The sequence below is a fragment of the Scleropages formosus genome, chromosome 1 (genome assembly GCF_900964775.1).
Source record: "Scleropages formosus chromosome 1, fSclFor1.1, whole genome shotgun sequence".
In the NCBI taxonomy this organism is placed as follows: domain Eukaryota; kingdom Metazoa; phylum Chordata; class Actinopteri; order Osteoglossiformes; family Osteoglossidae; genus Scleropages; species Scleropages formosus.
This window is the reverse complement of record NC_041806.1, coordinates 38383636-38408178: the sequence shown is the minus strand read 5'-3', so window position 1 is coordinate 38408178 and position 24543 is coordinate 38383636. Positions and strand designations below refer to the sequence as shown.

Here is a 24543-nt window from a genome sequence, read left to right as displayed (position 1 = left end):
CCCGTTCACACAGGAAAGCAATGCGGCACATATTCAGTCATTTTTTTACGTCACCATTTATCCTGGCACACGTTTTTGGACGGTGGGGAAAAGCGACAGAAACAGGGCCAATTTGAACCTTCATCCAAACCCACATCGCAGCTGTGGTGCAGCAGCACCACTTGCTCTACCATCACACTGCCTGTATATAGTGCTGATATTCCGAACACAGTTTTTCTGCTTTGTCCTCTCCAGTCCATTGGTAAGGAAAAGAAAAGCAAATAGCTGCAAATTGTGCAAGATCCTCTGGTAATTATTAATGACAGTAATCTAACTGCAGTACAACATATCATGGAACTGTTACAGAGTTTGCCTGAAAGTTTTAAAAATGCTTGCTTTTTTTTAATAGTTGTGTGTAAGCAATTGGGAGCGCGGTGGTGCAGTGGGTTGGACTGGGTCCTGCTCGCCAGTGGGTCTCGGGTTTGAGTCCTGCTTGGGGTGCCTTGAGACGGACTGGTGTCCCATCCAGGGTGTGTCCCCACCCACTCTAGCCTTCTGCCCTGTGTTGCTGGGTTAGGCTCCGACTCCCTACAAGTGGTTTCAGACTGTGTGTGTAAGCAATTGAGAAAAGCTGTTAAAAGATTTCTTGGCATCGTTTTATTTTCTAACCAGAACTGAATTTGTTTTACTATAATAGGGAAAAGTGTGTGGAGAGTTGCTGCTGCCTTGCAGTGCCTGGGCCGTTGGGGCGTTTCCAAATTATTTCTATAATCAGTGACTCCATAACAGGGATCACTTTTGTGTGATAGTAAGTACACATGCCACACAAAATAATTACTGCAGTTGGGTGCTTTGATTAGTTGCATAACTCTACAGCATTGTCAGCACAAAAACTGAAATCAAATTAGATGTGAAGTTAGGAAGAAGTGTGGAGTATCTACCCTCTGTAGTCTTCTGCTGTGATGTCTTTACCCAAAAGTTTTAAAAAGGTGTTACACTTTTTGGTAATTGTGTTTAAGCAATTGAGAAAAAACCGTAATAACAAAATATGCAGCCATTCTGAGAGTTTCTTGAGAATCATTAACTTTGCCTTATTCTGTTTGTCAGAGGTTCAGAGACTGGCTTAATTCTACATCTGGCACACATTTCTTTGGCAGTCTTTCTGTCCATGTACCGAAAAACAAAACTATTGATCCACTCCACCAATATTTTTACCCGTGAAATCACTTTTCTTACCTTTTTTGCAGGTCAAAAGAAGTATCGAGGACATCCTGTATACAGTGTGACAAATGTATGGCATGTTATTAGTCTGCCGATATTTTATTAATAAAGAATTAAGGAGCACAGTGCCATTCAGTATCGGGTTAGTATGTTGTCATACATTTTTCCATTTTTCAAAATATTTAACATGATGGTTTGAGCAAATTATATATGCACATATGTACAGTCCTGTACATACTTTAAAAAATCCACAATGACAGATCTGATTGCATTAAAGTGTTTAATGCAATTTAGCAAAGTTTAATCCTTTCACTAAAACATGTAATATATGATATTATTTCTTATTTGAATTAAAATAATAAACATTTTCATTCTGTAAACTTCAATATTGGAAACATCCATTTACATTTGCTCATCAGTCATCTGTATTTGTTTTTTTTTTTTTTGCAAAAACCATTAGATAGCTGAAGAGCAATACGAATGTTCAGGGCCTGCAGTTGTACCTTTGGATCTTGGGTTGACTGACAGCCCTGCATATTCTTTTCACATTACTGCCATTGGCCTTCAGAATAGAACACCTGACCTTTGGAGCTATATCAGCATTTAAGCAACTCCCCTAACAGACTGTGGCATTAAAAGGAGGCACTGGACTTGGGGAGGCAGTCTGTGTGTGGTAGTCTGGGCAAAAACGACTCAGTCAGCAGAAGAGCTTTTTCAAACCCATCATGGGGGGCACTAAGCTCTACCTGCTGATGCTTCTCAGCTTCTGTGCTTTGGCCCGTAAGTACCTGGGCACCTCTCTTCAAAACAAACTCTAAAACTGGCCAGTTGAAAGTAAAACTTTGCTCTTCTCGTTACCAATTCCTATACTATATAAAAATGATGCTTATAATTATAACTTGCACTATGCATGAGTAAACCTTTACAAAAATGATACTTTAATTAAAATATAAGGAATGTAAAGTATTTGTGGTAGGTTGTAAGGTAACTGTTGCGTATATTGAATATGTTTGTTGACCATGTTTTTAATTTCATGACCAAGCGGACATAAGCGAATGTGAAAATATTACAGACGGATTTTGAAAAATATGCATTTCCAAAATAATAGCAAAAGTATAAGTTTGATTTATGTGACTGTCACTTTGCTTCAGAATCTCAAGACATGGAAAGTGCTGAAGCAGAGGCCCAGTGTTTGTGTAAGTCCATAGTAATATACGTCAGCCATTCTTACCAATTACCAAAGAGAAGCCAGGAAAGTAGGAAGGATAAACACAGTCCTCATGTTATTATGGTACTGAATATGACATCTTGGTTATTTCATAGCCATGTGCTGGTCAACAAGCATCTCTCAGAACCTTTGTGACTTTTTAGCATATTGTAGAACCATCCTTTACCAGAATAAATAAACCTTAAAGCAAAAAAAGCTTAAAACAAAGGTCTTTTGTTCAAAATACAAAAAAACAAGGAACCTCTCAGTTTATAATAAAGTGGGATTCCTTGCGATGGACTGGCGCCTCGTCCAGGGTGTGTGCCCTCCCCCTTCGGCCTTGCTCCCTGCGTTACGGGGTGAGGCCCCGACTCGCCGCGACCCCAGTCAGGACTAGCGGTTGTTGACATTGGTTGGTTTGTTGATTGATAAAAAATACTTGAAAGGCAATATCATTATGAAAATGACTGATTTGATTTACTATTAATTTATCCAAATTGATATTTTGCAAATAACTCAGAAGACAGTGGTTATAAGAGTAATTAGTGATTATGGTAATTGTAATACTTGTTTTGCATTTATTTATTTAGACACTTACATTTATTCACTTAGCAGATGCTTTTCTCCAAAATGAGTTACAACAGGTACTATGTAGTGCTACCAGCCCACACACCTTATTCACTGTGGTGACTTACACTGCTAGATACACTACTTACAATGGGTCACTCATCCATACATTAGTAAAACACTCTCTCTGTGTCACTCACACTATGGGGAACCTGAACAGCACATCTTCGGACTGTGGGTGGAAACAAGAGCAAACCCTCACAGACACAGGGAGAACATACAAACTCCACACAGACTGAGCAGGGATCAAACCCACATTCTCTCATGCCACCCAGGCACTGTGAGACAGCAGTGCTATTTGCTGTGCCACTGTGCCACCATGCCACCCACTTCTCTGTAAAGTGACACAGAGCTCAGAGTAAAATAGCACATTTCACAAAACTCAAAGAACTTTAGATACAGACAGAACCCTATCAAGAAACAGATATTTATGGTCCAAATACACCAGCTCACATTAGTTGCCGATAGAAATGAGCCTGATAGAAAATGCAAAGGTGATCATGCAATATAGTGTGATTCAAATTTATGAAGCTCTTAGGAGATCCAGAGAAAAGAAAGTCTAAAAGAGATATGTTTTAAAAGTCCTTCTTGAATGCTGACAGGAATTCAGAATTCAAAGAATTGCTTCAGGCTTTATTTCTATTTTTTTTTATAAAGTCAATATCAATATGATTCATAGCCAATAAATAAATCTAATGTGACTGAAGCAAAAAAAAAAATTATTAATATCTCAAAAAATTGTAACAGGAATAAAACATCCATCCATCCATCCATCATAAATAAAGGCTTGTCTGGTGAAGAATCACTGTGCTCTCGAGTCTATCCAGGCATTAGGTGTAAACCAGGTTTTAACCTACAACTCAGAAGCTGTGAGGCACCATTGCTACCAACTGTGGCACCATCCTGCCCAACAAAATACCAGGAGAAAATAACTGTAAATTGAAGATAGAAAAAGGATAGAAAAAAATTTAAGGAAATGTGTTATTTACAAGCAATTTGGAACATTTGAGTCTTAAGCCTGAATTTAAAAGTTTGCAAAACACTTTGAGTCTTTATTTGGTTTAGAATGACATTTTCACAGTTTTTAAAGGATAAGGCAAATATTTTGAATGTTTAGTGAAAAATGAGGACAACCTATGCACCCAAAGGTTGCAGGTTCAATTCCTACCTCCAGTTGTAATACCCTTGAGCAAGGTATTTACTGCAAATTCCTCCAGTAAAAAAATAGTATCAGCTAAATGAATAAATGTAAAACAAGTGAACTTCTATGGTTCAGGAACACATTGCTTATTTTTCTGCTATTACACGGTATTATAATTAGGTGGTTTTAGGAGAATTCACTGTAGAAACACATTTACTGGAATCATCTATGCTTGTTAGATGAGGGAAGCCTATACAGAATATCCGGTTGCCATTTTAAGCCAAAGATACTGTTTGCGTTCTGTTAAAGCTACTTAATTATTTAATTAAAAGATTTTTTTGCCATGCTCTTCTCAACAAGGTGACACAGATTCCCGAATAACAGAGCACATATGGTTGATACAAGTGACAATAACATCAATATAAACAGAGGTATTTTCCCAATGGATTATTCTGATATACTGTTGCAACTTACAGAAACAGTCCGTGCACAGATTACGTAATAAAATCGCTTATCAGTTATTAATTGCAAAATTAACTATTTTAATTTTAGTGTCAAAAAGGTTTAAGACCTTGATGAAATATGAATACAACTACATAGCAGAGAGCCAGAACAGTGTGAGTGGAACTTCCACACTAAAAAGTGGCCCCAGAGTCAATTGTAAGGTAAGGAAATCTGATCACATTTTCTATTTTTAAGCTCCTTGACCTCTTGACAAAATTATTGTTATAATTTTTTTTTTTCTCCACATGCTGCAGGTGGAGATAGAGGTCCCTCGGATCTGCAGCTTCCTCCTCCACACTAAGGAATGCAGTCTGACTGAATTGTCTGATACCGGACTTCATGAAACTGCTCCCAATTCTCTGGCTTTCAAAACTGCCATGGAAAGGTATGTTTTCATAAGAGTGTGTGTGTTCTCATACGCACAAACCGACCAATGGTCAGTCAAGCAATGATCAGCCTCTGCAATGTGAAGTCTCTAGGAATAGTTTGGATATGTATTCATCAGGTTGGGACAGCAGGTAGTGTAGCAGTTAGTTCTACTGCCTTTGCGTCCAAAGGTTGCAGGTTTGATTCCCATCTCTGACTGCAGACTGCTTGAGCGAGGTACTTTTCCTAAATTTCTCCTGTAAAAATTACCCAGCTGTATAAATGGGTAGATAATTGTACCTTAGCATTGTAAGTTGCTTTGGAGAAAGCGTCAGCTAAATGAAGAAATGCAAATATTGACTTCTAGGAACTCGCTGAAGTTCGTGGTGGAAAAGAACACTGATGTGAAATTGTTTCCTGAGGACGGTGAGCTCACCTCCATCCTAAATATCAAAAGAGGGATCATTTCAGCCCTGCTGGTGCCTGTGATGGATGAGGAGAACAAAGAAAACATGGCAAGAGCTCATTTCTGAGATAATTTCAATGTATCATAATATGTGGTGTTCTTGCTTCCTCACAATACAGTTGTAGATACAGGTCTGATGAATACATGTATTTTGCAAAATGAAAAAAAAAAATACACTTATCCTTATTCACTCTCCTGATATCCAGTTTTTCACATGTCCAGTTTAAAGTTATTTTTACCACTTCCCTTTAACTGGTCCAAATTGTCTTTTGTCTGTGGATGTTACTGACACCAAAATCATCGGTGACGGTCAAAGGGGGCAAGGAGAAAAAATATCAACTGTGATATTAGCAAATCTTCAGCTAATTTCTGTATTTATTTATAATTTAAGGTAGAAGATAAAACACTTTAAACATAAAATATAACAAAACAAAAAAATTCATTGTTTTCACCTCTGTTCCAAATGTAGGCTTTAAAAGAAATGTCAGCAGTAGAATGAGGAGGGTTTTTTTTTTTAAATATACCTGTACACAGCTGGAATAAATAGTTTATTTATACAGTATTCTGCAAAAGTCTCAGGCACTGAGATGTTTCAGAAAAATATTTGTTTTAGACAGTTATTTACTGTCTTCTGCATTAGTGTCAATGGGAAAGAGCATATTTTGCATTTCCAAGCATTCCTTTTGCAGAAAGTTACAGAATTACAGTAAGGGTTTTGTATGTATTTAAAGAAAGTATGTACACACACACACGGTGAACCAGAGCCTAACCCAGCAACACAGGACGCAAGGCTGGAGGGGGAGGGGACACACTCAGGATAGGACACCAATTGATCGTAAGGCACCCCAAGCAGGACTCGAACCCCAGACCCAGCAGAGAGTGGGACCAGCCAAACCCCCTGCGCCAAGCAGTTCTTGCTGATTGATGGTTACTAAGCTTTGTAGGAAGTTTATTAATTAAGAGCATTATTTTTGGAAGCATTCTCACTGTACAGCCTTTTCCCCAACCAAGCGCCTTAAACTTTTGCAAGGTACTGTACTTTTTTTTGGTATTCAGTCAGTCTTTGAGAAAGAATTACAAATAAATAATGGAGGATAAGGGTGTACAACTGTGTTTGACAAAGCAACGAGGCACACGCTCTGGATGTGAAACTCGGTATTATACATTTCAGGAAACTGTTCATGGGATGTGTGAGACTGAGGTCACTGTGAATGCAAGGGAGGACATCGCCACTGAAGTCTCGGTCGTGAGGGACTTGTCCAACTGTGACCAATTTCGTCCAGTAAAAGACTTTACCAGCCCTCTTGCACTAATTTCCGGCATGGTGAGACCTGTCACTAAGCACCACTACCGAATGGTGTGTTTATATTTTACGTTCACCTGGGGACTGAGATCGAAACGTACATTTACATTGGCAGATATGTAACTAGGAAAAGACAAAGCCCTCTGCAAAAAAATATGTATTTTACTCCAATTGCATATTTTCAGGATTTCCCTTCTAATTATAATTCATAGCAGATTCCTTCCTGTCTGTCTGTAGAACACCCCTCTCTCCACCCTCATTGACAGCATGCAGGTCTGCAACTATACGTTTGACAAGATGAAGAAGCACATGACTAGTGGCGCCTGCTCTGAGAAGCACATTTTCCTGCCTTTTTCCCAACAGTAAGTTCACGAAATCATGTGCAGTCCTACTGATGGCATTTGTGCTTATATACAGTATGTGCTGGTCACTGTCTCTACTAAATTCTTAGCCACTCACCTTGGCTACTTCTTCCTCTTTAACATAGACAGGAATATGGAATTTTAACTCTGGTAAAGCAGAATTTAACTCTTCTGGACTCCAGCAAGAGCGACAACACAGTCTTCAATCCTAGTAAGATTAATTTCACTTCATATTTTATTTCTATTGCTGTTAACTACTTGTGTGAGAGGAAGTTAAAAAATTATACGTGAAATTTTCAGGAAGAGGGATAAAGGGACAGGGCATGTTCAGTTCCTGTTAGCTACAAAGAAGATTTTAAGTCCACTTGAATTTCTTTAGAGGGCATTTACGGCCGTGCCGGGATGTGGCGGTACTGCTCAACGGGTGCGGGGTTCGAATCCTGCTCAGCGTGTGCAGTTTGCATATTTCTCTACCTTGATACTTGTATAGTTCTTCTGGCCTGGAACTTTTTATCTGGGTTTTTGGACAAGTATTCTCACATTTACTCCGACATCTGTTTTTACTTGACTATTATTTTTGTCTACTTTGCCCACTTCTGTCATTTTCTGTAATGGTTTGAGCAGATGAAGCAAACCGGAAAGCTCTGTACATGGAGTTTGCTGAAGACAAAGACCCTAGTGAGACAGCAGATTCTGTCCTGAGACCCCTGAAGAAGCTCAGCACTCTGTCCCAGACCCAGCACGGCAGTCTCCGAGCCCCTCTTTTCCAGAGGGTGGTGACTGAGATGCGTAGGCTCAGTAACAATACCCTCAGTGCTTCTGTCAAAGAGATGATGAAGGTGTCCAGCTCCCTGACTTGGCAAGCACTGGCTCAGTGTGGAACTCCAGAGTGCATCAGCACCATCCTGCAGATCCTCAGGACCTTTGACAGAAGTGCTCCAGTGGTTGACATCACAGTTTATGCCCTGGGCTTGCTGCTTAGCCCCAACGGCCACCACGTCCGGGACATGCTCTCCATAGCGCAGTTCAAGCAGAGCAAGGCCATCATGTATGGTTTGAGTAACAGCGTCCGGAAGTAAGTGAACACTTTCCTTCCTTGTTGTTTGAAAACGCTTGGTTTACTGCATGTTACATGGTCGCGACCATAATAATGTGAAAAATTAGAATTTTTACATTAGTATGATCTATGCTAACTGGCATTGTTCTTATATTGATACATTTATATATCACACACACACACATACACACACACACACACACACACACACAGTCTGAAACCACTTGTCCCAAGTGGGGTTGCAATGAACTGCAGCCTAACCCAGCAACACAGAGCGCACAGCCAAGGGGATAGGAGACACACTCTAGACAGGACACCAGTCTGTCACAAGGCTCCCCAAGTGGGACTTGAACCCCAGACCCACCAGAGAGCGGGCACAGGCCAAACCTACTGCACCCTACCTTTATATATCATTATTGTGGTATTCATTAGAGTATCAGTGACAAATACCACAACATTGGCTATTTGCAGAGCTTTGATGGATTAAATTCACATTGAGAACAAGCTGCACTGTGTTCAATAACAGGCTCTACAGAAGTGAACAGAAAGTCACGCCTGAGATCACTGCAGTGTCTGAGTTCATGGCATCGTTGCTGGGTACTGAGTGTAATGGTAACAAGGACATGACCTTCCTGACCCTAAGGGTAGTCTTTATTTTTCTCGCCTACCAGTGATGTGAATGTTTTCACGATGCACTGAGAAAAGGTTTTGTTCTAAAAATGGAACCACTGCTGTTCTGCCATTTCCCAGGTTTTAGGAAACATGGGAGAGGCCATGGAAGCTGCCAGATCAAGTCTGAAAACAGTCCTGCTCCAATGTGTGAGCCAACCTGCAGCACCCCTGCCAGTCCAGCAGGCTGCCATTCAGGCCTTACGTCAGATGACCATCACTGCAGAGGTAATGCAAACCCTTTTTTTCATCATTTGTACATTCATGTGGCAAATTTAACCTGTGCACATTTAAGGTAAAATTTCATTTAAATTGTTCAACTTCCGAACAGTATTTCATACATTAATTCTTTGATCAAAGCCCCTCACAACTCGCCCCACTATTTCAAATGAGTACCATCAAGGCAAACAAATGATACGATAAGTGTGTTCTCATGACATACCCAACTGTGTGGATTTCCTTCCAGGTCCGTCATGTTCTCCTGCAGATCGTGTTGGACAGTGCTAGCCCTTTGCAGAAACGAGTGGCTGCCTATCTGATCCTCATGAGGGACCCCGAAGCTGCCGATATAGCTCAAGTGATCAACGCTCTGCCTACAGAGAAAGACCCACAAGCTCAGAGCTTTATAGCCTCCTATCTTGCTAACATCCTGTCCTCAAATAACACTGCATATGAGGAGTATGTAAACAGGACCATTTTGCATCAACAACCAGCAGTAAAAATTTTTCAACCCAAACTGTTACCATTAGCTCCTAAATCTGTGCTCACCTCTGTCCTTTAACACAGCATAAAGCAGAAGATCATAGATGCCTTGCAGGATAACAAGTTACCCTCCCCAAAACACTTCAGAGAATTCTCCCAGAACTACAAAATGGGTGTAGTTCAAGGAAACGTGCTGTTTGATTCCTCTGGTTACATGCCCAAGGAGGTCATGCTGGAGGCCACATTGCAGGCCTATGGATTGCCCCATGATATGTTTGAAGTAAGAGAATAAATGCTTTTCTGGGATTAAATGAACACAGTAGGTTAACGAGTCAGTTGAAATTAATGGACATTTGCAGTGCAAGTACTAGCTTCACTTGCTTAGCAATCATTTTTTTCATTATTATATCCTAAGAATTTTTCTATACATTTTGCCGGTTAATTACCACTTTTAATAATAACGCTCCTTAGCCGATTACTCTGCATGTAGATGAAGGAACTGCATGGGATACCAACCCTTCTCAGTCCAAGCAGTGTAGAAAGTGAACACACCCGCAATACCCAGAATCCCATTGCTTGTGTTTGAGTGCTGCTGCTGTGATCTTTTTTTGCTCTTGTACTTCAGATTTCCTCTGATTTCCACTTTCGGTAGTTTGGTGATGTCTTAGCGTGGTTAGATAAATGTAAAGGGGTGTAGTAGGGGTAGCTGGGAATACATCACAGTTTTTCCCATACCTAATAGCGCTAAATGTGTATTTTCACCTGCCATCGTGTTTTCAGGGAACTAGTTATGGTCCTACAACGGAATCCTGCACTTAAAAGCAGAGGTAATGTACCTAGGCTATACACTGTCTTTATTGCATTGTTTATAAAGCCAAATTGTACTATTCTTTTCTAAGATTGGCATGCAGGGAAAAGGACTTGAACCAGCTATTGAAGCCTTGTTTGGGCAGAATGGCTTCTTCCCTAACGCTGTGTTGACGACCATATCCTGGGTTGAGGATAGGATACCCCAAAGAATCAGGGAAGTTTTGAAGCACTGGATGCCTCTCAACAATGAAAGAATGAAGAAACCGGTATTAAACCGCATATTCATTTGTTCATTTTATTCTCAATTTAATTCTTATTTTAGAATATTTTTTTATAGATGGTCGTTTGTTTTTATTTTTCAACACATTTCTCCACTTTTTTCCTGTAACCCCTCTTCTGTAGGTTCCACAAAACATTATGAAGGAAATTCGGCATAACTTCTACGAAACAATGAAGGGCTTGAGGGATCAACACTCCCCAGAAGTTACAGCTTACCTAAAAATTTTTCAGAATGATTTTGGACACTTTAAAACAAGCGAACTGCACGACATAGTGAACTCTGCGCTCCTGCTTGGAGCAAATCTGTTTCCCAAAAATGTACGTTCTTTTTTTTTATTTCAGAGTGTTTAGATGAAAGCAATGTCTTACTCTTGCAACAAAGAAATATTAGCCTTCTCTCCATAAAACATAACACACACACACACACATTTTCAGAACCGCTTGTCCCATAACAGTCAAGTAAAATACAACTTTCTTCCTTTGGTTTTCTTGGTCCTAGCTTGTGAAGTCTTTGCTGTCAAACACCGACAATGAAATTTTCGCCCATTATATCTTCATGGATAACAAGTTCTTCCTGCCAACTAGCTCTGGCTTCCCTTTGAGGTTCTCTCTGTCTGGTACCTCTGCTCCTGGAGCTATGGGAGGATTCCACGTGGCTTCCAAGATGGTAAATATACAACAACATATACATATTTTTAAACATCTAAAACATTTCTATGACCCAGGCAAGGTGACATGGTTGTCAATGTAAAAGCTAAATGTAAAATATTTCCCAGGTTACATTATTCTCAATTTTTATCAGTTGCAGGAAACATATTTCCAGCCCTTCCTTGGGGTTGATTTTGAAACTCAGATGGGTGTCCATATCCCCTCATTTGTTATATCAGGCATTAGAATGCACACCAACTTTTACCATGAGAGTGCATTTAATCCTAAACTGTCCATGAGCCAAAACCAAGTCAAGCTCACCCTTCCTGCTCCTAAGGGAACCACTAAGCTTTTCAGCATTAGGTGGGCCAACTTTGATATTAGAATTTGTACTCTAACTTGAATTTTCTACTAAATCTTACACTGTATAATTCTCTTAGTAATGTTGTGCATTTGTCCTTCTTCCATCACTTACAGCAACAAAATATATTCATTGACCTCTCTGAAGACAGAGGCACTGCCCTCAGTGACAGGAGACAGATCCGACTCCACAAATTGCAGCCCACTCTTTCTGGGTGTGAAGTACTGTACAACACTTCGTTACACTGACACCAGTTCTGCTCAAGCTGGTCCTTATTTCCCCTTGAATGCTGGAGAGTCAGAGTAAGGACAATATACCTGGGAGTCTCATTATTTTGGACATATACACTTGAATTATTCATTCTGAAAATGCAGACAAATAAAATAAGCCAGAAACAGATCAAGAGGTATGTTTGCTTTAGGTTTGCTGTGGAGATTCAACCCACTGGAGATATTACTGAATACACAGCTACTTTCAGCTATGATGTGCTGAAAAAGGGTAAAGATGGACAGCAGGACATAGATACTGTGAAGATGACTCTGAAAGCAGAAGGTACATGTTCCGGAACAAATATGGCCGCAATAAGTTTGAGCAATCGTACATTGCATGAAACTCTGTTGTTTCAGGTGCACAACCCTCCGAGGCCACAGCCACTGTGAAATACAACAGGAACAGGAATGCCCTATTCACTGACATACAGGTCCCTGACTATGACGTAGAGGCAGGAATCAGGAGTGGTGTCACTGATAGCACCATCACAGGGAAGGGGATGCACACCATTACGCTTGACATTGTCAGCAACAATGTTCCTCAGTTGTCTCTGCTGTGCCGTGGAAAGTAAGGAATTTCAGAGTTAGGTTGCATTTTAGTATTTACTTTGTCTGCAAGCCTGGAGTCCCAAACAATCCTGTTTTTCTTTTCTGCAGAATTGAACAGATGAGGGATAGTTTGCTGCAGGTTCAGCTTAACATCCCAGCCATTGAGACTGAAGCTGCCCTCACTGTGACCATGAACAATACCAACGATCTGACCCTGGAACTTGAGAGTTCTCTCAATATCTCAGAGATCACCTCTTTGCAGAAAGTTATCCTCAGATATGGTACTTGTTTATATACCACGTAGGGCCAGATTTCCAAACACAGATTGAGAATGTTTGGCATGACTTTACCTTCAGTAACTGATCTCCTTTATAGTCGAGGTCTCAGCTTAATCTGTCAAGGATCAGCATTTGTAACATTTTTCCCAGAATTTTTTGTAGGAATTGTTATCATCAGTGGGAATAAGCTTGTGCTTTCAATGCAGAAATTTAAAGACAGCACTTCAAATAGTGATTGCGGTTAATGTCTTTTTAAGATGTTGCTTTACAAACTCATTTGCAGTTGAGGGCAAGTTGCTGGCTCTAATGCACTATAACAGTGGTGAAAGTGGGATTCGAAACAGCAGCCATCAGGTTATAAATTGGTGTCCTTACACATTAAACTACCAGCTCACCCCATACATGGTTCACCACAATGATATAGAAAATATGATTCATCTATAGATGGGACCAGGGCTGAAGTTGAACTTAAGTCTGACCTGAGCTCTGAGGTGCAGAAGCAGTTTGAAGATTTCCAGAACATCATTGATCGCTTGGTGGACCAGGCAGTGGCTAAAACTGGCTTGAAATCGCAGATTTTTTCTGTAAAATCAATTGAGGTAAAAAAGGCAGTTGATTTTCAGTCTAAATCTGTATGTAATTCTTTTGTATAATTACAAATTGATATCTTTCTAGGCAATCAGCATCTGGCTGAGAAAGGTTACTTCAGACTTACCTTATGTGGGGAACCTAAATGTCCCAGAATTTGCCCTTCCATCTCTACCCGAGAAGTTGTTTCTGAATTTGTATGTATTTGTTTTACAGTACACTTTTCACGTTATTACTTGTGGTCATTTTATCCAATGTTTTCAAAAATGAAAGGTTGTAGAATTCTTTAAAAAAGAGTTCAAGGTTGTATTGTATTGTTATTGAAAACTAAGACCTTTAGCAATCCACATTACTAATGTTTTCATTTCTTTCATGTCCACAGTGACAGCAAATTAAGCTACCAGTTTAGTAAAGACCACTACACCATTACCATCCCTGTGCCTTTGGGTGGAAAGTCATCAGAGGATATTAACATCCCTAAAATGATTACCATCCCACGACTGACCCTTCCTCAAACTGGCCTGGAGTTTCCTGCTGCACAAGTCCACATCCCCACCTTCTCTCTTCCCCATCACTATAACTTTATGTTGCCTTTACCAGGATTGGCAGAATTTTCTGCTAAAGTGAACAGTAATTTCTACAACTGGGAAGCCTCTTTTTTTGGTGGCAAAGACACATCAGAAAGCTATTTTGCTAAGTACAAAGTGATGGGTGACTGCCCTGTGGAAGTCCTTTCTTACTCATTTGAAGGTAACATGCCTTTCCTTGCACCATATTCACAGTTCAAGAGAAAAGTAGGGAAAAAAATTTCTTAATTTCAACAAAGCAGCAAAGAAATTAGCATAATTTAAAGTATATCTTATCTATGGCTATTAATTATAATTATACAGTTATACATAAATTCACTATTTATGGATTTAATATTTGATAAAGCTTTATTTTTTTCAATCTTTAGGTAATGGACTCTTTACCAAAGTTCTTGGTAACTCCATGAAGGCTGTTTTGGACAGTTCTCTAAGCCACAAACTCATTGATGCCAGTTTGAGCATTACTGAAATTGGAAATATTACAGATAAAGTCATCTTAAAGACCACTTCCAGGATGAAAGTTTCAAGTCCCCTAGGTCTGGACATGTCTCTGTATTATGTGAAGCACTCTGCCTTCAATTTTGATGAGATTACAGGCGATATCAAGTTGGATGGAGTCTTAAGAGCAGGGCCCCTCTATGGCAACTCCACATACTCACAGTCTTTCATTATCTACCCTTTCAGAAGAGAAGCTAGAGGAGAATCTACCCTAAAGATGGACTCATCTCTTCTCCAGGCAAACAATAAGATCACTGCAGTCTATGCCAAAGGTGCGTTGTCTATCATATCAGCTACAGATGTGCAAAAGGGTGTTCTGAGACATATGGCAGAGCTCAGCTACAAGAATGCCAAGTTCTTTATAAACTCCGATGTTGTGGCCAAGGCCTTTGACATAACACTGCGCAATCAGGCTGATTTCACTGCCTCATATGGAGCTATCACTGCCAAGATGGAGTCTCAAGCAGAAGGCAGAAAAAAATATGCTTACTCCCTTTTCTCTGGCTCTCTGGGTGCAAGTGGCCTAGAAATGAACTATGATGGTTTCATCAACTTCACCACTATTCACGCCTCTCACAAGGCCACCCTCACATTTGACGAGAATGGGCTGTCCACTAAGAGCACTACAAATGTTCAGTACAACCTCCTGACCTTTGAGAATTTCTTCAATGGTGTTATCGATGTTTCCGGAACAACCTTGTCCCTTGTATCAAAAGGTTCCTTCCAGGATCTGAAGACTGAAAACAACAATACACTGAAGTTAACTCTCACAAGTTTAGCCTTCCATTCCATGACTGAAAACTTTTTAAGTGATAGTAATTCCTACAAGCAATACATTTATGTGAACCTGAAGCCATTCATTACTGCTGTTACTGTAAACAATAACCTTAAGCTTCAGGCTATGAACTTGGTGAATGAGGTCAAATTGAATTTTAAACCAAAACATATACAGCTGACCGGCCACGTACAAGCAGCCTGTCAAAAAGAAAAAATTACACACACCTATGAAATAAGCTTTGCTGAACTGATTGCAAAAATGAAATTCAGTACTAATGGAGAAGTCTTTGGAGCTAATGTGAGTCACATTTCTGACCTGGAGGTCAAAGGACTCTCTGCAAAGTTCAACAGTAAAGCAAACTTAACCTGCAAAGCTCTCCATTTCAGGAGCACCGTCAACTCTTTTGTGAAGCCATTTGTTGTCAGTGTAGAAGCTGTCCTAAAATATGACAGTGAGCTTCACCTATTTGGAATGCGCAAAGGTGAGCTGTATAGCAATTTTCTTTTAAAGGCAGGAGCCCTGGGTGTTGCACACTCACATGTCTGCAGAGCCTCTACCACACATGAGCTCATTGGAGAGACCTTGGAAACCTACATGGATCATAAGACTGACAGTCTGCTTACACCTCAAGAGCAGAAACTTACATGGAAAGTGACATCAAAGCTCAACCAAAATACATACAGCCAGGAAATCAGAGCTTACAACAATCCAGAGAGGATTGGCATGGAGATGTCAGGAACAGCTGATACAAACCTCTTGGGCATCTCACATAAAGAGTTCTCTATTTCTGGTTTGCTCAAGTACGAAAAGAATAGTGAAAGCCATATCATTGATCTACCTGTCACCCAAATTCTCCCTGAAACCTTCGAGCACATAAAAAAAAATATTGTGAGTGCTCTAGAGTCCCTGAAGAACTATACCAAAGCAAACAGTGAGAAAATCACCACCAGGCTAGAAGGTCTATTGGATTCTGTGGGTGCTTATGTAAGCGAAAACCATGTGGAGAACAAAATCCACATGATAAACCAAAATTTAATTGCTCTGACAAAAGAGAACATTCTTACTTTGGAAAACTTGGAAGCCGCATTGGAGAAAGTAACTTATGCTTTAAAAACAATACTTACTAGCCTAGAAAACAGAGTTAAACAACTTGTAGTTACTTTTAAGGACTTAAATAGTGAAGACTGGTATGATTTCACTGCTGACTTTTTCACAGAACTTGGAAAAGCACTACAGGAAATTGATTCACACTTTCCGATCAGAACTGCGATTGTCAGAGTCATCAACACTGTCAAAGATTTCTTAAACTGGCTGGATATGGTAATATTAAAAGACAGCAGTATTTGTTCAGAAGATACTGAACCCCTTTGTAAGCTGAAATCTAAGTTTATAATGGAAGATTCTAAACTGAAACAGGCTGTTAAGAGCTTTGACATCATGAAGTTTACTCAAGATTTAAGAAATTCATTTCACCTCACTCCTGGAGGGTATATTCAATATATTGAAAATATTGTAGCTCAAATTCCCACTGAAGAATTTATTGCAATGCTTGACAACATTACACTTGTCATCATAAACATTTTTGAAACATATGTCATCAAAGACAAAATCAATGAGATGCCACAATTAATTGTCTTCTCTGAGTTGGGCAAGAAGATGGAAGCATTCCTGGACAGGGTTGGGGAACTCATCAAAGAATACAAAATCAAAGAAACTATCCAGTCAATAATTAAAATCCTGAAATCCATTGACCTCCCTACCCTGTCTGATAAAGTCGATCACCTGCTGAATGATGCAATTGACCATGTGAGGGCAGCTGACTTCAAACAAATGATTGACCAATTGAATGAATACATTGACTATATGGTCAACACGTTAAAGACCTTTGATTACAACACATTTGTGCAAGAATTAAATAAAAAAATCGGTGAGGTTACCAGATATTGTAATAAGCAAATCCAAGCACTGGAGGTCCCACAGAAAATTGAGGCTTCTCTAAAGTTTATTAAGTGGATTCAGGAATCAATTACTGACCATATGGAACAACTGAAGAAAACCAAAGCAGCAGATATAGTCCTCAAAATACGTGAAATAATCAATGTAACTGCCATCAACACCAACAAAGTTCTTGACAGTCTGAAGGAAAGAATTTTCCAGATGGATATTGAAAAAGAAGTTTGTCTGCAACTGCAAATTATAAGCCACTACTATGACTATATTATCAGCTACATTTCTGAGAAGCTCTTGGGTGTGATTGATGGGATTCACAAGTTTACCGAAGACCATGAAACTGTCAATGAAATGAAACAGATTGTAGGAGGATTTTTTAAGGCATTGAAGACAGCAGACTTTGAAACCCTTTCCTTCACTGTACCACTCACTGATCTTTTTGTGCCACCCATTAGAATCAGTTTTGAGAACTTGCAGGATGTCACCATCCCAACCCAGATTACCATTCCGGAGTATACTGTTATAGGACTGTACACTATCCCAGCAACCACAATTGAAATTGAAGAAATTAGACACATGGTTATTAACCTTATTGACAGTATTATAATCTTATATTATCAATATCAATCGGCAGACCCAGAAGCTTTCTTGGGAGACATAAAAATAAATTACCCATCTGTGCTATCAAACTTTACACTTTTAGAGATTGATCTGTCCCAGTTCAGCTTCGCGGAAATTGTAATACCAAAACTGAATGTGGAAGATCTTGACACCACAAAATTACAAATTCCTGAGATCAAATTGCCACCTATCCCCAGCAATGTCAGAATACCAGCTTTTGGCAAGCTGTACGGTGAGATCAAATTTAATTCCCCTGGCTCCACTTTCCTGACACTTGTGGAGGTTTCAAACACTTCAGTTACCTCAGTGACCCCACAGATCACAGCTTACATTATTTCAAATGCTTCTTCTACTGAAGAGGTATTGGACTACACACTGGAGGCTATGGTCCTGATTACAATGCCCAAAATGAGTCGTTTTGTCATAAAAGAGACTGTCAAAGTAAGACATCTAGCCTTTTCAGTTGAGCACCAAGGTTCTGTCACCATCTATGGTACATCAGTTGAAGCATCAGGAAAAACCTCTGCCAAAGCATACACTGAGCCCTACACTGCCGAACTTGTCAATAGTGCATTCTTTGCTTTGGAGAGTGGCATGACAACTTCTGTGGACACTACGTATAGCCACAATCTTAACATAACTGAACTAGAAATCTCCAGTCAAGTTACAGGTGCTCAGAAAATAGTTGCTAGTTTGGAATCCGGGGTCTTTTCCATGACAGTTACCAACAGAGGCAACGAGAAATTATTTCTTGGAAATGACTCTGAAGAAGATACTCACAAGAGTGAACTTAACTTCACCAGTGACATTACAACCACAAAAATTACCTTCACAGCTCAAACTGTCTCCCAGGATTTTAGAATGAACCAAACACTGAATGCTGACTGTATACTTTTCAGTCAAATTACCGTTGATGGGCGTGTTGAAACAAAAACGCCATTCCTCAAGATTAGTACTATGACAGTTAGTGGAAATGTTAACATGGGGGACCTGAGAGTTGAGCTGACAGCTGTCCACAATGCTGAGCTTACTGAAACTACAAGTGGAACCATTTCTAACACATTTAAATTTTTGGCTCATCCATATGAGGCTGTATTAGATCTCAAGAGCAAGGATATCACAAGGTTTTTTCTTCCATCAAAACTCTCTGCAAAGGTTGATTTTCAGAATGATTTTATTATCAATTTTAATTCTGAAGTCCAGCATTTCACCTGGTTCACTTTAGCTCGATTCAATAAGTACAAATACTTCCACAGCTTTACCCTAAACAACAACAACAAAGATGTAGGCATTCATGCAAAAGTGAAAGCGAATGCTAATCTTGATTTTTTAACTATCCCTCTTACCATACCTGAATTAGACATGCCATTAATAGGTAAAACTCCATCTATTGGCAACATTTCTTTGTGGGCTCACACTGGGTTGAAGAACATCCTAACTACAACTAAACAGTCACTTGATATGGATTTCTACATAGAGTATCAAAAGAGTTTTGATACCCTCGGTAATCTGACGTCAGGTCTCTCATTCAAGTCTGCAGTGGTCACTTTGAATGTAAGTGCTGGCTTTTTAAACCAGAATGATACTGTAGCGCGATTTGGAGCTTCCTCGACTTCTGTGTTTGAAGCACTGACATGCAAACTCATTGGTATCAGCAGTCTGACCACAAAGAGAGGAGTAAAACTAGCCACTGCTCTGTCTTTGCAGCACAAGAATATTGAGGTCACCCATGAGAGCACAATTAACAGTCAAGAGAAGTATGTGGAAGCATCTGTAACAACTGTTGCCAGGTGTAATTTCCCCATTATAAATCTCCAGTTAAACCAGGAATTAACTGGAAGCAGCATAACTACTCCCAGTATAGAGTCCAACATGAACCTGGAGTACAGTCTCAACTTATCCCTGATTGATGCTAGTGGAGATGTTAACCACACTTTGAAACTGGATGCATTAGCAAGTGATTTTTCTCTCGAGACAGCAAATAAAGGAAAAATTGATGGCACAATCATGACACTTGCCAATTTTTCTGGCACGCTAAACCAAAACATCAGCATCTACTTGAGTGCTGATACCTTGCGTTCCACACTGAAGACCGTTGTCAACTCTAGCATTAACCTCGAGGAGGCTAAAATCTGGAACATGGACACAAACCAGAACCTGGCACTAGAGACATCTCATGACCGTCTGTATGCTGTCTTGACATACAATAATGACAATGAAGCCAGTTTCTGCTCTACTCATGGCAAGCATTTGGCTCAAGTTACTCTTGATGTTTTTCCAAAAACATCTGTGACAGTTAATGTGGATATTGAAATGTCACAGCCAAACAGCGCTGGAGAGGCAAGTCTAACAGAAAACATTGTTCTTGACATCAATGATATGAAACAGAGGCTCATCTGGAAAGGCAGGGAGCAGCTGACATCTCTTGTCCACACTTATGATCTGTTGCTTTCCAGTGATGAGACAGATATGAAAATGGAAGTCAGCAATTCCCTGGAAGGTTATGCCTCTTTTCTAAAGGAAATTCAACTGCCTGTCTACCAAAAAGACCTATGGGAAGTGCTCAAATTTGATCAGGTCACCCGTGAAGAAAACACACAGACCATCCAGAGCTCCTGTAATGTGACATACAGTAAGAAGAATGAGTTTGAGCCTGAATCTCTATCCACCACTGTGAAGCTTTCTTCTCCCATTTACAGCACCACTTGGACTGCAAAACTAGAAAACAAAGATCCAAAATTGCTTGCTTCACTTAAGTCTTCCTGCACTTCTACCATGAACTTTTTGGAATTTAACCTGGATGGTGAGTTCATAACAGTTTTATGTTTGTTCACACTTATTCACATCCTTTTGCACTAAAAGTAATGCAATTCAGTTGTATTTGATTCAATGACTCATTTGTTTTCTGTAGCTACCGAAACTGCTAACTTTCATGACAACACCTGGGACCTGAATGGCAATGGCACTTTCACTCACTCTGACATGAAAATAAACTGGGAACATATCCACAGTCAACCTCTGAGGTAATTTCAATTAGCATTAAATCATCAGTTGTCTAATTTGAGAAACATCTTTGTAGCCCTCTAAAAATTAAATTTAATCTTTTACTCTGTTTCCAAGGTTGAAACATCCAGCTCCCTCAACCACAAGGTAAACATAATATTTTTAAGTATCTATCTTTGTTAACTATTCAGAAGCATTTTGTCTATAACCTGGAGCTTGCATAAATCCACTATTTCTGAGAAACAGACATTACAGTACAACCAAAATATCTTTGTGATTGCATTTTCAGTGTGTCCCACCACACTCTGAATGTTGAAATCTCCAGCTCCATATTCACCGACTCGAACTCCAATTACACTTCCCTGGAAGATGGGGTCAATGCCTCTATCTCCATTCCACCCCCTGGATTCTTTGGATTTCTGCTGGAGAGCAGGACTCCTTCCGAAATGTACTGGAAATTGTACAATCGATATCCGGTGAGGCTTTTTTCAGTATACTTTATTATTCTTTACTATTTACATAACACTGCGCTACTAAACCTGTTTTATTTTGATATATTCAACAGTTTACGCTAGCATTTAAACTTCTGGCAGAAAATAAGATGTTTGCTGAAGCATCTTTGTATCAGCATATTATTGAATGAGACTAATAATTTTAATCTCTTTCCAGTCTCTAACACATTTAATTAATATTAATCTTGTGTTTGTGCTACCTGTGTATTCTGTTCCCCACAGTCTGCACCTGAGAACGATGTGGACATCCTGACAATCAAAATGTTTATGAATAATTCTGAAATGATGGATCTTCAGACCTCCTGGAACATAGAAGCACCCAATGAAATGATAACAGAACTGAAGGGCAGAGTGCCAGTTATTACCAACTCACTTTACAACTTTGTAAACAAGTACCATAAGTCTCACTTTGGGGTGGATATTGAGAGTATAGCGCAGAAACTGAAAAATGCTATAGCAAATAGCTTTAAAGAAGCTTATATATTGACAGCTGAAAACATGACAGACCCATCAGAAACCCAACAGTTGTGCATCCTGTTACAGAAGCTTTTTGTGCTGTACAGGAAAACCACCCTGGCTGAGCTTGATGCAATGATCAAATTCCTGAGAGAGACCCAAATCCAGGTTCCTGCATTCACAGAAAAGCTCACTATTCCAGAACTCTGCCAGAAAATCAAAAGGTTTGCTGCCACGGTGCTTGATCAGATCAGCCGTAAAACTGACGATTACCTGGACTTCTATTTCCAAGCCATTATCAACCAGTACAGTGATATTGAAATAACCATGCCTGCAATCAATCAGGTCGCCACTGGGAAAGAATTCCTGCAGTTCTGGAGACAAGTCATGACAATAATACAGTATCTGGTTGTAGAAAAGTTGAAGAACCTAGAATGTTTTGATGAGGTACTAGAGGATCTTAGAGATTTTATTGAGGCTTTGATTGAGACGGTAGAGAGGGAGACTTTATTAGCTGCCACAGTTCTGAGAAAATGAATGCTGTTGCTACTCGTGTCAAGGTAAGCCACACTGAGGCTCTGAGCCTGGTCAAGGCGAACATTTAGAATTCCCATGCCTAGATGAACCTACAGAGCTTCAGTAATATTCTTTGGTTTTGGATTGATATAATTTCTTCTGATCTAAACAGGTTTAATGAACATTTTATCCACCTTATACAGCAGGCTTCAGAAGATAGGTATTAGAATATATTAAAGTAAGCAAAAAAAGCTGGAAACTGAAATTGATTCCATCAGTGAAATAAAAATGATGATTCCACTAAACACTAATTTCTTGATGGGAAATATTGCTCATTCTAATAAAAACTATCTGTACTGAACAACTAGTACTTGTGAGGTCATGGGGTCTATCAATACATATTCAGATCTGAGATCCTAATATGTTTAAATGTAAACATTATTAAAATATTTCACTGTCCTGTGGCATTACACACACTTGCTGTCTGAAACCGCTTGTCCTAAGCGGGGGGGTTACATTGAAACAGAGTCCAATGTGGCAACACAGGGCGCAGGGGGGAGAGGACACACCCAGGACAGGACGCCAGTCTGGTGCAAGGCACCTTAAGCAGGATTCGAACCCTAGACCCACCAAATAGAGGGACCCAGCCAAACCTGCTGTACCACTGCACTCTCCATATGACATTAACTGTGACAAATTTTTAAGTATACATAAAACTAGTTCTTTGAATTCTCATCACTATTATGTGTTTACAAGGTACAATGTTTTTCACTGGTGAATATCATTTAAAAAATTCCTGTGTTGCATTGAAGTACAATAATTCTCATCTGAGCTCTAAAATAATATCAGTTTACAGCCAGTTGCAGACTCTACTGTAATTCAAAATTTTATTCATCTGGTTTTAAAGCACTGTAAATCACTATTTCTAGATGCGTTCATTTCTTTGAGGCTAATTTCTAAGTGTGCATACAATTAAACACACGGAAAAGAAACTGGATTAATGGGACATCACTAATTACAAAATAAACTGTCAAGGCTGGGGAAAAAAAGGAGAAAGGAATCCACAGGAGCTTATGAAAGTAGCTTTATTTTGAATAACACGGACAAGTTTCAGTGGGATGCCTTTGTCAGCCTGCATGTGTATTACGCAAGCAGTGACATATATCCGATTCTGAGATCGTGTGACAGGTAATGTCATCGTATTTCAGTGACTAACAGCAAAGGTGGAACACCAAATGGTAGTCACAATAAAAAATAGCAGAAGTAACACAAAGATGGTGCACAACATGAGCATGTTCATACATTTACTACAGCTAGTTTTCGACATTTACGACTTACGACCCATCGTTACGAGAGCCATCACGTCAACCTTATCATATTGTTTTCACGTCCCAGCATTTTGTCATAATATCTAACAAGGACCACTTTGTTTGCTCTACAAGAACATTCACGAGCCACACTGCCACAACGTTTCTTATTGACTCGGTGTGTCGATCAGTGACTGAATTTTATTTACAAAAATGTTGTTTTATTCACAGAACGTTTTTTTGATTTCATTTCATTCAAGCCACTTTTCATTGAAGGGTCAAAAAAGACCCACATTTGCATTATAAGGGATATGTATTGTAAAAGCACAGGATTCTCTGCATTTCAGAGCTCCAAAACATTACATTTTACAGCACATCACATTTTCTAACTTTTACTGTGGTCAAGTAAATAATGAGATTAACAAACTGACTCTGGCATTTTAAGGGTGAAAAAAGAACCCACTTGTGCATTCTAAGGGTTACGTTATGTAAAAAATAAATAAATAAATAAACAAATATATAAAAAAACTATTAAATTTTACATTTTGTGATTCTATACCCCATTCTGTCCAGGGACTCTGAAACGAGCACCCCCCTAATTCAGTCTTGTACCCAACTCTTCCAGGACAGGCTTTGGTTCACCACTACAAGGGGCAATCCTTGTTTTTAAAGAAGAAATAAACTATTTTAAAAAAAATGGTTTACTAACAAATAAGTTGACACACTATTTCCCCCAAAGGCCAATTTTGCTTCAACAAAGTATTTACTTCTGTAGCACAAGGTGGCAGTGTTGGAAAATAAACAAAATGTGCTATTTATCCACAATGCAGATGTTTTAGGGGAAAAATCTTCTGCTACACACACAGCCTAGGCCACGTAAAACAAAGTAAAGTAATAAATACTAAAACCTATTAAAGATCTGGAATGTG

At 39.4% G+C, this 24543-nt stretch overlaps 1 protein-coding gene across 1 annotated transcript; it reads left to right on the top strand.

The window, feature by feature from the left end:
- The first annotated feature begins 1843 nt into the window (after positions 1 to 1843).
- Positions 1844 to 22605, top strand: LOC108929394 (apolipoprotein B-100-like). The gene is made up of 29 exons (XM_018743895.2): positions 1844 to 1980; positions 2352 to 2396; positions 4728 to 4840; positions 4934 to 5064; positions 5413 to 5560; positions 6683 to 6835; positions 7052 to 7176; positions 7302 to 7387; positions 7801 to 8251; positions 8760 to 8877; positions 8984 to 9130; positions 9369 to 9580; positions 9689 to 9884; positions 10504 to 10680; positions 10817 to 11011; positions 11193 to 11360; positions 11496 to 11704; positions 11819 to 12004; positions 12124 to 12254; positions 12329 to 12539; positions 12629 to 12801; positions 13243 to 13397; positions 13474 to 13583; positions 13769 to 14136; positions 14342 to 20623; positions 20732 to 20843; positions 20941 to 20970; positions 21113 to 21299; positions 21558 to 22605. The coding sequence occupies exons 1-29, from the start codon at positions 1926 to 1928 to the stop codon at positions 22326 to 22328; spliced, it is 11445 nt and encodes a 3814-aa protein (XP_018599411.2). The 5' UTR covers positions 1844 to 1925; the 3' UTR covers positions 22329 to 22605.
- Positions 22606 to 24543: the final 1938 nt, after the last annotated feature.